Source organism: Echinococcus granulosus (assembly GCF_000524195.1).
Source record: "Echinococcus granulosus chromosome Unknown EG_S00089, whole genome shotgun sequence".
NCBI classification, from domain to species: Eukaryota; Metazoa; Platyhelminthes; class Cestoda; order Cyclophyllidea; family Taeniidae; genus Echinococcus; species Echinococcus granulosus.
Window position 1 is genome coordinate 131,224 of NW_020170469.1, and position 12,365 is coordinate 143,588.

The window sequence follows — 12,365 nt, forward strand, 5'->3', positions numbered from 1 at the left end:
TTAGCGTCAGTCAGGTCTCGCCAGTCACATACACTTGCCACCACTTCCATAGAGACTCGCCTGTCTTCGAACCCTCTGATCAGCTCCTCTCACCCTATCACTCTATATTCTTTGTTGGTCTCTCCAGTTTTTGATCTATTATCTATGGACAGAAAGGCCAAAAAACATCATTAAAAGTGAGATTAACGTTTTTGCGTATCTTGCAGTTTGCAACTTAATTGCTTTTTTTGGATTTTTTCTGTTTGAAGGATGTTACGAAGTAGAGAAACTCAAAAGACATGGTAAAGTCACGTCAATGTCTGTCATCTAATATGTTTTTCTAATTTTTCATGTTTTCAAGTAAAATGGAAATTTTTTCGGAAAGCCACGACTAAAAAACATAAGCAAATGAACAAAATTACCTGAATAAATGCCATTGACATAAGAAAAAAGTTAATTCTTGCAAAGAATAAAGTGATTTATGGGAGACCGAACTATTTTTTGAATATACCGCAAAAAAACCGCGAAATGTTATTTATCCAAAGACCCTTATGCGTTCGTAACAATAGGGAAGAAGCATTGATAGAAAAAAGCACTTGATATGGAATATAGCCCACAAATTAAGGGACTATTTTTAGATAAATATTTTGTAAACCCTGATACTGAAACGCTGCATGCATAAATTGCTACGATTAATTGTCATCCGTTTAAATTCAGGATGGTCCTCTATTCAGTACGGGCACTGGTACAGAACAAAGCCGATTTCCATTTAAAGAAAATCATACTTGATGTTATATTTGTCAATTTTTAGAAAAGATTGTCACGTTTAGATATACCATCTTTTGATTACACTAATGCCAATAACATTAGCTGATTAGAAATATTATAAACAATGATTTTTTAATATGTATTCAATCGCAAAGCCGGTGTTTTGCAAATTGCTAAAGTGTATCAAAAAATATCGCTGGTAATTGTTATAAGTTATGCTCTCCTAAGAATGATGCTGCTCAGGCTTTAAGGAGTGAATTTGAAAAGAAAAATTGTTTTACGATGCGTTTGTATGGCTAAGTAATTCCCGTGGGGTAACCCTAGTCTTTTGTTTACGGCATTTCTAATGCAATCACGTTACATAATTAATGTCTGGTATCTTCAGTTTTGTCTCCGACTGTATGGCGTTAAATAATTTAAAAGCTTTTTTTGATAAATGGCTAGTGAGTTATGAGTTTGACAATTTTGTGCCAATTTGACAAAACGGGTATTTTTTATAGAACTGGGGATATCTGGTTTTATTGCGTATCTTATTCTCCTAGCACAGCATTTATTTTCATGTTCATTGCTTTCCGTATTAACAAGTACTGACATTCTAGTATCTATGGCACTAGATTTGCTTAGCAGCGTCAGTGTCAATTTTTTGCGTACGCAGTGTTTTAATGGCATTTGCACTGATACATGTTGCATCAAGTCGTGCTAAAACTCGAGCTGGAGACAAATAACACTATGTAATTTATCCGTTTCCTGAGAGTTGTGCAATTTTTTGGGGGTAATTTAGTGAATTTCAATTCCAGTTACTTGAGCTACATCTACTTTCAAACGGGATAAACTATTAAAGTTACTTTTTCCTGCACATTATAACCTAATAACAAATTTTAAATGAAGTGCTCATAAAGGCGTTAAAAACCCTTCCTTCCTTTAATGACCTAGTTTTCCACTCAAAAAAGGTTTTTTTAGCTTTTAAATGAATGTTTTCTTTTATTTTTTGTGCTAGACTTCCCTTCCTGCCGTGCCTGGCATGGCGCCTTGGATATAGAGTAAGCACATGAATCTCCCTTAAAATTTTGCTGCAAAAAATGACGCAAAACAAAAACACGATTATTTTTCGGTTAGGCAAAAAACCTATGTCAGCGTCCAGGCACTAAGTTTTGCTATGTGGTAGACACAAAGGCGATTTCGCTTCTTTGCTTTTATATTAAAAAGTGATAAATTATCCAAACACACCAGTAGCTCGTTTTATCTAATTATAGTAAAGAAAACTTTAGGACATTTTATGAATTGAGTTAAGTCGTTTTGCCTCTTTAAATAAGCCAATCTGATAAGAAAGGAGGTAAATATAATGTAATCTCAAGTGTTCCATCCAAATAGGTTGAATGAGATCAGGAAAAATCAACACATCACAGCTAAAAGCATTAAAATACTTTATGCAAATCCATAAACTGAGTTAAGTGATCAATATGTTCTTTTTAGAAGGTTTTAATGCCAATGCGGTGGTCACAGCTTTTATTACTATATGGAGTTCTGTTTTCACTTATGATATCACCACCAATGGATGTGATCAACATACAAACCCCCAGCATCAGAGTCGCCATCAATGAATCTGTATGTAGAGAGAATGAACGTAGTGCCAAAATGGAGGTGTACCAATTTCATCAACCTTTTGGATTAGGCGCTGCCTCCATTCCGAGTGCCCACGCTACCGATCCCGATTCCATTTGCCCTGGTAAGCCAATTTTTGCTACACTTAAATCTGAATTATCGAATCCCGTAAAGTACAAAAACTACCCGTTCATTAGTTTATAGAATCGCTAGCTGAATCATCCTAGAGTTTTTGATTGGTTTTGAAGTTTACTTTGAAGTGGTATTTTACCACATCCACGTTAAGGTCATTTCTCCGTCAAGATAAAAGGTTTCCTAATTTTGTGCATTGGACAACTGTGCACCACCCACATTTGCCTGGGATTACTTAAGATGTAATGTAGAAAATTGCACTTTCTTCATTATTCCTCTAGCCTCCCTAGGCGTCAAAATACTTAAAAGTATCTTTATATGATCTCTACTTTTGATGCTATAAACATGATGAGTTACTAAAAATGGTTCGATGTCTAATTCCAGTTCTAAAATTGCAAAAAATTGGGTTCGCCTGAAAAAATCATATTTAAATAAAAGTTTTTACATAATCTGGTGCTTGATGCCCTAATGGCAGCATACTATACCAGGTAATATCGAGTAAACATCTGCACCACCCAAAAGTACTGACAGGTCATCGTTCGCCCTGCCACAAAGGTGCATCGTATGGTTTCGTTAACGCATGCATTGGGTAGAGTGACAGTGTTTCAAATATTATTATGACATTTTAGGAATAGGTTATGTCTTCTGGAGAACACTACATTTTAATCACGAAGGCCTTAATATTGAAGAATAAATCATAATATTTTACCTGAGAGAAAAGCCATTTCCGCTTTTGGCAGGGAATGGAGAATAAAAAGGGCTTTTCATGAGCATATAATGAAAGAATGAATGTCTGTCGTTAACTTTGCTTAGGCATAAAACAAACGTTTTTGCTGCGATGAATCAAGCGCAACACCGCAAAGCATATCTTTTACCTGATCTGAAAGGCAATGAAATTGCTTTGTAGCGACTTAGGTTTTTAACCTATCCGCCACATGTTTCAAAAAGAAAAAATGTCAAAGATTTTGCATAATTCATCAACAGTTTTCTTTAAGCCGTCGTGGTTTTTATGCCCAAATGTTTTACGCCACTAAAAAATAAATTACCCAAACTGGTGAAAAAAATGCATTTACACCTTTGCATCTCCACTAAAAATAATCAAACTTTTCTGTTCTATTCACAAAATCATTGTACTCTAATTACCATTGCAGCAAAGTACCACAAGTTTGGAAAACACTACAGTTTTATCCACAGTCAGCTCACTACTCACTCATTAATTAAAGTAATTTCAGTATTCCAGTGTAGCGGTGCATTGATGGAAGTGATCAAATCGGCTATAGGATTTTGAGCTTTGAAGGTCAAAATGTATTGCTGTCGTGGGCAGCCCCATTCTAACGCGTGAAATGAGAGAAAAAAGATCTTTCCGCCAACGTTGAATATCTTATCTTGCATCCTGAATTCACAAATAATAGTAAAACTTGCGGAATCTTTTTTCTTACAGTTTTGGTAATTTGTGCTTAGTAAGACTAGTATAGCGCCCTGAGACTTGTTTGAAGGTTAAAGAAGGCAGAATAAGTATTACCGACGTGGAGGGGGCTGAGAGGCTAGTGGCGTGGCCAGGAGGATATAACGCCCTGTGGAAGTACAAAGGCGGAGCTCTAAGTGTGCACAACACCATATCAAAGATATGAACAAATGATCAAGGCATCACAATCTGAAGCTATTGTATAGCGGTGGTAATTTCGGTGTGAATTGGAAGTACTTGCTCTTTGTGGTTTGCCTCAAAGCCTCTTTTTATTAAAAGACGAACAATTTATCCACTAAAGGTTGAAAATGCAAATCAAATTCTTTTAGAACTCAAAACTGCTCTCTATTTGTAGTCTTGACGTCATTGTGGGTCAAGCTAATAACGCCTTATCACGTTACACTCCCTTCGCTTATAATTTGACCACGTCGTTCGAATTTGTGTGTTGGTGCCATGAGAAGGAGTATTGTTTATTATTACATATAAATCCTTCGCTCCCCTATTTTCTTCTCAGTCTTTGTTTTGAGACGTTTAAATAAACCCCAAAATTATATTTAATAATTCTCATCGTTGAAGGCCCGTAATCATTAAAAATACGCGTCGTGAAATTGCTATGACAATTATTACTATTGAATACTTTTACATGATACATATTCCTTTATGGCATCCGAATTTGGGAATTGTAACTGTAATTAAATAGAAAATTCTTGACTTACTCTTCAAAAAACTGCAATTTTTTAATAGAATGACAGCTCCAAAATTGTATCCCTTTCATTTTCTGCACTTACCCAGTGGTTTTTGGCACGTGATACGGCTACGCAATTAAAGTTGCCATTTTGCCTAGGTTATGGAGGATTCCAATCAAATCTCATTGTTATTTAACAAGTTTGAGGTATTAAACCACTTTTGGGTCTATTGTTGTAGATTAAAGTAACTTATTTTGGAGTTCTGTTACTACATACTCATCATAATGAATCAGGCTCACTGTAACTATCCTGAGACAACACAGTCTTCCCCACTAATCGTAATGAACTTTTACTTCTGCTTGATTAATCCTTTACCCGTATCTAACAATATCCTGGCTAACCAAATCGTGGATTCTTACAAGTGGAAATAAATCGCCTATATTTTAGTACAAAGTATCCTCTGTGTCGAGTGCCGATCTGATAGAGAGCCCTACTGTCAAGATCCCTTTAATCGGACACTCCTCCATTTCAACGAAATTCCCTACAAAATGTGCAATGGTTACTGCGTTAAGTGGATTCGAGCCCCACTAAACAATGATGGTAGGTATTTGTAATCTTTATCCTTGCAAAATTAATTTACATCTGCAAAAGGGACTTATTAAACATGTAAGCAATGCTATCCTAATGCTACCTTGGGATGTGTGGCTACACCAAATAACCAATTTTAAAAAAATACTATCAAAGAGTGATTGTTGAATGGGTATCTTTGAACTGAAATAAACATTCATTTTACAAGTTCGATAACCTCCACAACCCTACCTTCTGACTTAGATGTAAGTCACGGTGATCTCTACATACGAACGTGTTCAAGTAACCTTAATGTTCGGTTCCAAATCTCTCCGGTGTGTTTCCAGGAATCGTACACCACGAATCGACGTTTGTGTTTCTGCAATCGTCCCAAATGCAATTCTGCTCTCGCCTCCAACTCGGCTCTTATGTTCATAAGTCTCCTCCCTCTTTTAGTCACACTTGTCCCTTGCTAGACTCCCCATCGCTCAAATTTCTCCCATCTCCTCCCTTCGCAAAGTCGAAGAATGTATATTTATGCAACTTTTATTTTCATATACAAGTTAAGAAATTGACTCCAAAGTCTAATTTATAATGACATAATAAAAAGGGTGATCACATGATGTTTGAATTTTTATTTAAATACTGTCTTCTAAACGTACTACCATTACAAGGTAAGCGTATTAAAGTGGAATTATAATTATCTCTACAAACACAGATATTTAAGGCTGATTAACTAAAAAACCTTTTTAAGGAAAGAACACTGCATTGCTGCGCTTTCAGTCAAAGTGAAAAGATGAAAGATGAACTGTTGACATGGGAAAAACATTCATACCACTGAGATGGCAGTTACAACCCAGTCCATGTGGATAATCTTAAAATTGAGCATCATTTCCTCGTAGTGTAACATATTTGACAAATGTTTTACTGAATTCATTTCACATACATTTTCCATAATATCACAATCTTCGTAAAAATGGACCCCAATACTTGTTAAAGATGCAAATGTAGCCAAACCGAAAATTATCATTTTATTTAATTGATTATAATTCATAGACTATTTAATATTGCTGCTCTCTACAAAAAGTGTAATATTTTAATCATTGCATTCCTTGAAAAGACTATGTCTAAATTTTAGTGCGAAATCATCTACCTAGTGGCCTCTGAGCATGATTGCTTGATCATTCTTGATTTCAAGTTCAGTTTTTTAAATGAATACATGAATCATATCAGTCATGGAGAACGAACACTACTTCAGATATTATTACATTTACTCAATACAATTTTCAAAGACCCCACATTTAGTCAGAAATATAAATAATGCATTCCCCTTGAAGTGCTGCCATTGCTAACTTTAAAAAGAGGATTTTTCAATAAGGCAGCCTTTTACCACTAGACTCTAGACCAGGTACAAAAAACCTAGCCATGACATGATTTGGTGACTAAAAAATTAATTAAATTAAATGTGCTTTGGGAAAGGTTTATTAGACTTTTGTTATGTACTTTTATTTTGAGGGGATAATAAAAACCCTAGTTTTTGTGGCCCTCGTAACAAAATGTACCAGGACATGCCAACGACTGCGCAGGTTGCCAAGTGGTTTCATAATAACTTCAGTATTTAATGGCTGAATTCTCAGCATTAAAAACTGCTGACAATTATTTAAAGCTTACAATTAACAAATGAAGAAATACTTGCCTTCATATTTTATAAGACAATGCATTATGTATTATTGTTCGCTTTTGTGTGTGAACTTATCATACTAGGTGAGGGGCTAAAGTTTGCTTATTTTACAACACAAAAAAACTTTGGTTGTCAAAGTAGAGTCATTTTAAATTTAGATGTGCCATTTTACTGACTAAAATTTTTCTCTACATTCAAATTTTTAGATTCAACAATTGTCAAAAGGTAGAGATTCATTGCCGGTGCCACTAAATATGGCCAATCGTCCCACTTTGTCCTGAATTGTTTACTGTCGCACAAGGCTAAAAAGGAAGGCACATTCTAGTACCCATGCCTATAGCTATACCCAGGATTTAATATCGGACTAGTTTGGGCATTTAATTGGCATTCTGGTCTTATAACTCTAGTTTTGATGTGAAGAAAAGGCTATTTTGGACAAAATAGACTCGTTAGGCGCCACTTCAGACATCCAAGTTTCAATATTCATTAGTGTTAGAGAAGCCGCCTTTTCAAAATATCTTCAAGCAGATAAGAGATACTACTTAACAAGATCAGGATCCTTGAACCGGAGGTGGCGACAGTTGTTGCACAACCAGGGACGTTTAACAGCATGTCTGTAACTTCCTGAGTTCCTTTGAAATTGTAGGTGAAAATGCAATATCATGCAAGGTCACTTGCAAAATTTTGTTTGATAGGGAAAAGAGGCGGAAAGTCTTAAAAGGTTATTTTTTGTCGCTGACGAAGTACAAATGGATTTGGCTGGTTTCACGCTTAAAAACGTGTCTCACGTTTTTCTAACCATCAAGAAAATTAATTGATGACCTATTAAAACTTATGCTAGGAAGGAGCATAAAATTACCCTATTTAAGGGTTTATTATTTTTATTTTATTATTTTATTCTTCTGCGTTGTTTGTTATTTAACGAAGTTCTTCCTTTATTTATTGATAATTTATTAGGTCTGTGCCCCGAAATCCAAGTATTTTCTTCTATAGGGACATATCTTTTTCAAATGCGCTTATCTTGGCACCAAATCAGAGTCCTTTCAAGGAGGCAATACAATTCTGTTATCTTGCGTCTATTTACAGCAAAGGTACGCACTGAGGGACTAAATGAATGAAAGTAGTGAGAGTTGGAATAAGTTATGCATAAAATGGTAGATAAAAAATAATTTGTCGTGGATGTGTTTCCTTCGCAAATGAAGAGGGAAATTTATACAGGTTTCGCCTGTAAAAGGTCTTTAATTAATTAAAACACTAAGAAGTCCAGCTGTTATATTTTATAACCTTCCTAGGTGTGATTTCCCTGATTTACTTTAAATTCTAGAAGATGTTAGGCTTATTGATAGGTCATATTGGTGATTTAATTTTGTGCGAACCGGAAAATTTCAACGTGTTTTACCTTGGCGTATCAGTTGGAGCAGGTACAGTGTTTCTTCCACCCAGCTTCTGCTTCAGACCTTTCGATCAAGTTAATTGAGTGAATGCGGCTACCTTACATTTGTGGAACATAAAGGATGTATGCAGCTTACCGGAGTTTATGGCTGGGTCAGAGTTCACTTCCCCTTTGGAAACCGGTACCTTTCGCTCAGTCATGAGGTTGGTGTGGACTAACGCGTACCAGAAGGGCTATTGAGATCGCATCCGATTTTTTAATTGTCCCAATCTCGGATCCTGTAAATAACATATATACGAGTAATATACCTGAACTTACGTCGTTCAAGTCATCAATATGTGAGTGAGTAAAAAAAACGGAGAAGGAAAGTAATCCCAGGTCATAAGCTACGCAACTTGATTGTGCTTGTTTTACAAGTTGACTCTGCTTTTGAGTACAATTCCTTACAAATGCAAATCTTGAAAATCAGGTACACTTGCAATAGAGGATCTTTTAACCTTCCATGTACAAGGGCAACAACTATATACCGTCTACTTTACGATAAGTACGCAACATTGGGTCCACCAGGGTGGACATTTGGATCAGATTCCTTCTTAAGCTAATCGTCGATCAGTGCAGAACCATTACTTCCGGCAACAGATGGGCAGAAACCGAGGGTGAAGTACCTTTAAATAGATACAATTGCCTTATACACTTGTAATAAGTCCACGGCGACAGTAAATGGCAATGGTTTATTTTGATTTATGAGCTGCTCTTTTATGTTAATTTTACTTCTGTATCTAATTTTTAACCAATTCGAAGTATTTCATGTTAGATAATGGTGTTATGGTACAATTTTTAAATAATGAAGTAGGGTTTTGTAAATAAATTAAATTAATGTTAAATGATACATGACAATTTATGATCTGTCAACTACCCCACACTTGTATCATATTTTGATCTGAGAAAGTGAGCAAATGGAATAAATTAGGTTGTTTGGAATAATAAAAGAATTCATGAGCCAATTTTCCTTTATAATGTGAACATATGCACTATCTAATGCGTTACATGAATTCGTAATTTTGAATATCTTTGCAAGATTAATTGTTTCTGACTCAAATTTTGCAAGCATCAACTGTGATACTATGATTGCTTGTTTATAACTTCGTTTCAGCTACGTGAGCACCAAAGAGCATGACCTTTGTACTCCCAGTTGGTGGCTCGGCCTTTGTGACCCTATCTATGCCAGCATTCTTTTTTGTATAATTCAGCATGACCCCTTTTTAGCTTTTGTTTTCTCCTTTTCTCTGAGCTCTCCCCACTCCCGGAAGGCTCGTATGAGTTCATTCTTCATACCAACATTAAAAAATTGTTGCCATTTCTCATTAGAACCTAAATGGTTTACAGCTAGTGTTGCTTCAGTGGGTAATAGCATTCCTGCGGAACAAGGGTAGGTAGAGGTCCTTCAAAGTGCTCCCATTAGTTACCACAAATACTCCCATCCACAGCATATTGTCATCCTCCATTACATTAATTTTTAGCAGTCAGTAATAAAAATCGGGATAACTGTCCATTGGAAACGATTCCGCATTCCGCTGTCACCAATATGGCGCACTGAGCCTTTCCTGAGGATGAAGGAAGGTATAATACCCTCCAGTGATTACGTATACAAAACGAATAGTCAAACAAACAATCAAGGAGGTACACATTAAAATAAGCCGCTCAGTATTTCCTTTATGGGTGAGAGACGTTTCACTCTGAATATGAACATTAACAAAGATCTGATCTGCAACCGAAATGCTTGCCACCTCCTTCTGTATCTTCAAAATCAGGAGATGTTATGGCCAATATAAATGCAGCTGTATATTTACTTAAGTAACAGTTCGTGAAGAACCTAATGTTGCGATTCAGACCGTTAACGTACCCATAGTAAGCACTTACTTGAACTCTATCATAGGACTGTGAAAAATTCATTGATTTCTTTTTCCTGACTTTGTCTCTTACCCCACTTTGTATTTGTGCGAGCTTTAAGCTAGCACCTGGAAGGCTTTGGCATAAAAACATTCCTTCTATGGGCAGTCTATGCTTTCCAGTAAGCAGGGTGCTCTAGATTTTTGACACTGGCTGCATGCATTGTTGCCAAAAATAGATTTGTCTCAAACCCCTTTTAGTGTTGTTGATCCTGGATTAAGTACTTTACGCTGCAGCTGAATATTCTCAGGCATGACCGCTGTTCTGCGTACTAAGAATTACTGCAGCCAGGACTGTCACTAGCAATGGTGCGGCTGTCTTCAGAAAGTTTACACCGTCAAAAATGTACACTCTCTACCTAAATGTGTCACAGTACCACGCGGCAAAGTTTGGAGTTTTATGTATATATATATATCCATCTGCAGGCTTTGCACCATCAATCACCAGGGTCTTTGTTAATCATCCCAAGTTACTGCCAGCACATGCAAGTACTTTGGCTTGATGTTTTGATTATTGGTGTCTGAACAAATGAAAAACACGTTCTTAGCTGTTTTTGACAGCATGCATCAGTTACTTGTATAGTTAGTGTCTTTATTGTAATGTCTCTCTTTACGCTAAAGAAATTGGAAGTCCCGTTTGGCTCACTTGCCCCTCGTCCGGCCGAGTATAGCCTAGGTAAATTATTTGGCCAAAATGCACCATGACCCACCAACCATGATGTTTACCTAATAAAAAATTGAAAAAGATTCACGTGAAAAATTTACACGAAGTATTGCATGAAATGAGCCGAATTATCCTCATTTCCACCACATGCAAAAAATAATTAATTTACCAAGCTTTAAGTGCTAATAAAACCAATAGCAATAGTTAAATAATAATCCAAGTATTGCATATGTTCTGCAAAAAATAAAAAACACGACAATCATTCCTCCAACAAGGAGGAATACGCATCATTATCTACTAAACAAATAAGCTTTTGTATTTTAAAAGTAAACCTTCTGGTTTGAGAGGCTTTTCAAGGGTTTTTAAAATTCTATCTACAATTAACCTGAAATTTGGCTATATCACAAACTGAACTTCATTAAATTGCTCAGGTTCCTACTTTAAAATTATTTTGGGCTAAATTGATTAGAAACTCTTTCAATTTTTACGACTTTTTATTCTCTAGCGCAGACACCACAGTAATTTTGCTTTTTAATATGAATAAAAGTTAGGACTTCAGAGTGGCGCCATTTGTAGACTTTAATTCGGGTAGGTCCTACTTAAAAATGGTCATAAAATCTTTATATTTCCCTTAGAAAGACATTCATTGTCTCGCGATCAATGTGCGTATGAGTAGTTGATAAAACGCCCAAACATTAGTTCCACTTAAGCTTGTTATTGTTTTTCTGCAAGCGGCAACTGTGACGCTTTAACTGCTTGTTTAATTCTTCATTCTAGTTACTCGGGCACACAAGGTCCTGCCTTCGCGTTTTCACCAAGCGACATAACCCCTGAGCCATGCCAGCATCCTTTCAGCTCTTTTGTACGCTGAAAAGCCACAGAGTGCGACAGTGGTAGCAGTCAGAAGTAAATCCAGTCCTAGATGACAACTATTCTGGTCCCTATTGCAAAATACTAAACTTCACCCTAGTGGAAGATGGAGCTAGGCTGAGAATAGGAGAATCCGTGACAAGCCCCAACAGAAAGGGTGCGAATGACGTTCAAATTTGACAGCTATCCTAGTCTCGAGCTCTGTAGGACCGCTATTAGTAAACAATGCGGCACTGGCTTTACTAGTTTGGTACGGAGCTGTCTGCTCTACCTGTGTGAGGATGTCAATTAAGTGGACACGCAATGTCTTCTTTACATCTCCAATAGTTGGACTAAACCCCGGTAGATGCAACTAAGCTGAGAATAGATGCCAAACTTTATTCTAAGAAGCTATTTTGAACTCCGATCACTATTAAAAAAAGCTTTTTAAGCAGAATGAAACTTCAGATCCTGCACAATTGTCAAAAACGATCAGTAACGTTCTAGTCAAGTACCTTTCTAGTTGCACGTAGATTCTATGCGGATGCCTTTCCTACAACGACTGTATTGTGATGATCGGCGCGGGAGGATGACCAAGAAGACCACTACGGATGAGGCTCAAAAGGAGTT

The 12,365-nt window shown here is 36.5% G+C and overlaps 1 protein-coding gene across 1 annotated transcript; it reads left to right on the forward strand. All coding sequences in view use genetic code 11, as the record gives it.

The window, feature by feature from the left end:
* Positions 1-2,298: 2,298 nt before the first annotated feature.
* On the forward strand, positions 2,299-5,675 carry EGR_07872 (Protein quiver; the record flags this gene model as incomplete). The annotated part of the gene is made up of 3 exons (XM_024497121.1): positions 2,299-2,473; positions 5,080-5,232; positions 5,464-5,675. 3 exons carry the CDS (start codon positions 2,299-2,301, stop codon positions 5,673-5,675), a joined length of 540 nt encoding a protein of 179 aa, XP_024348458.1.
* Between the last annotated feature and the right edge of the window lie 6,690 nt (positions 5,676-12,365).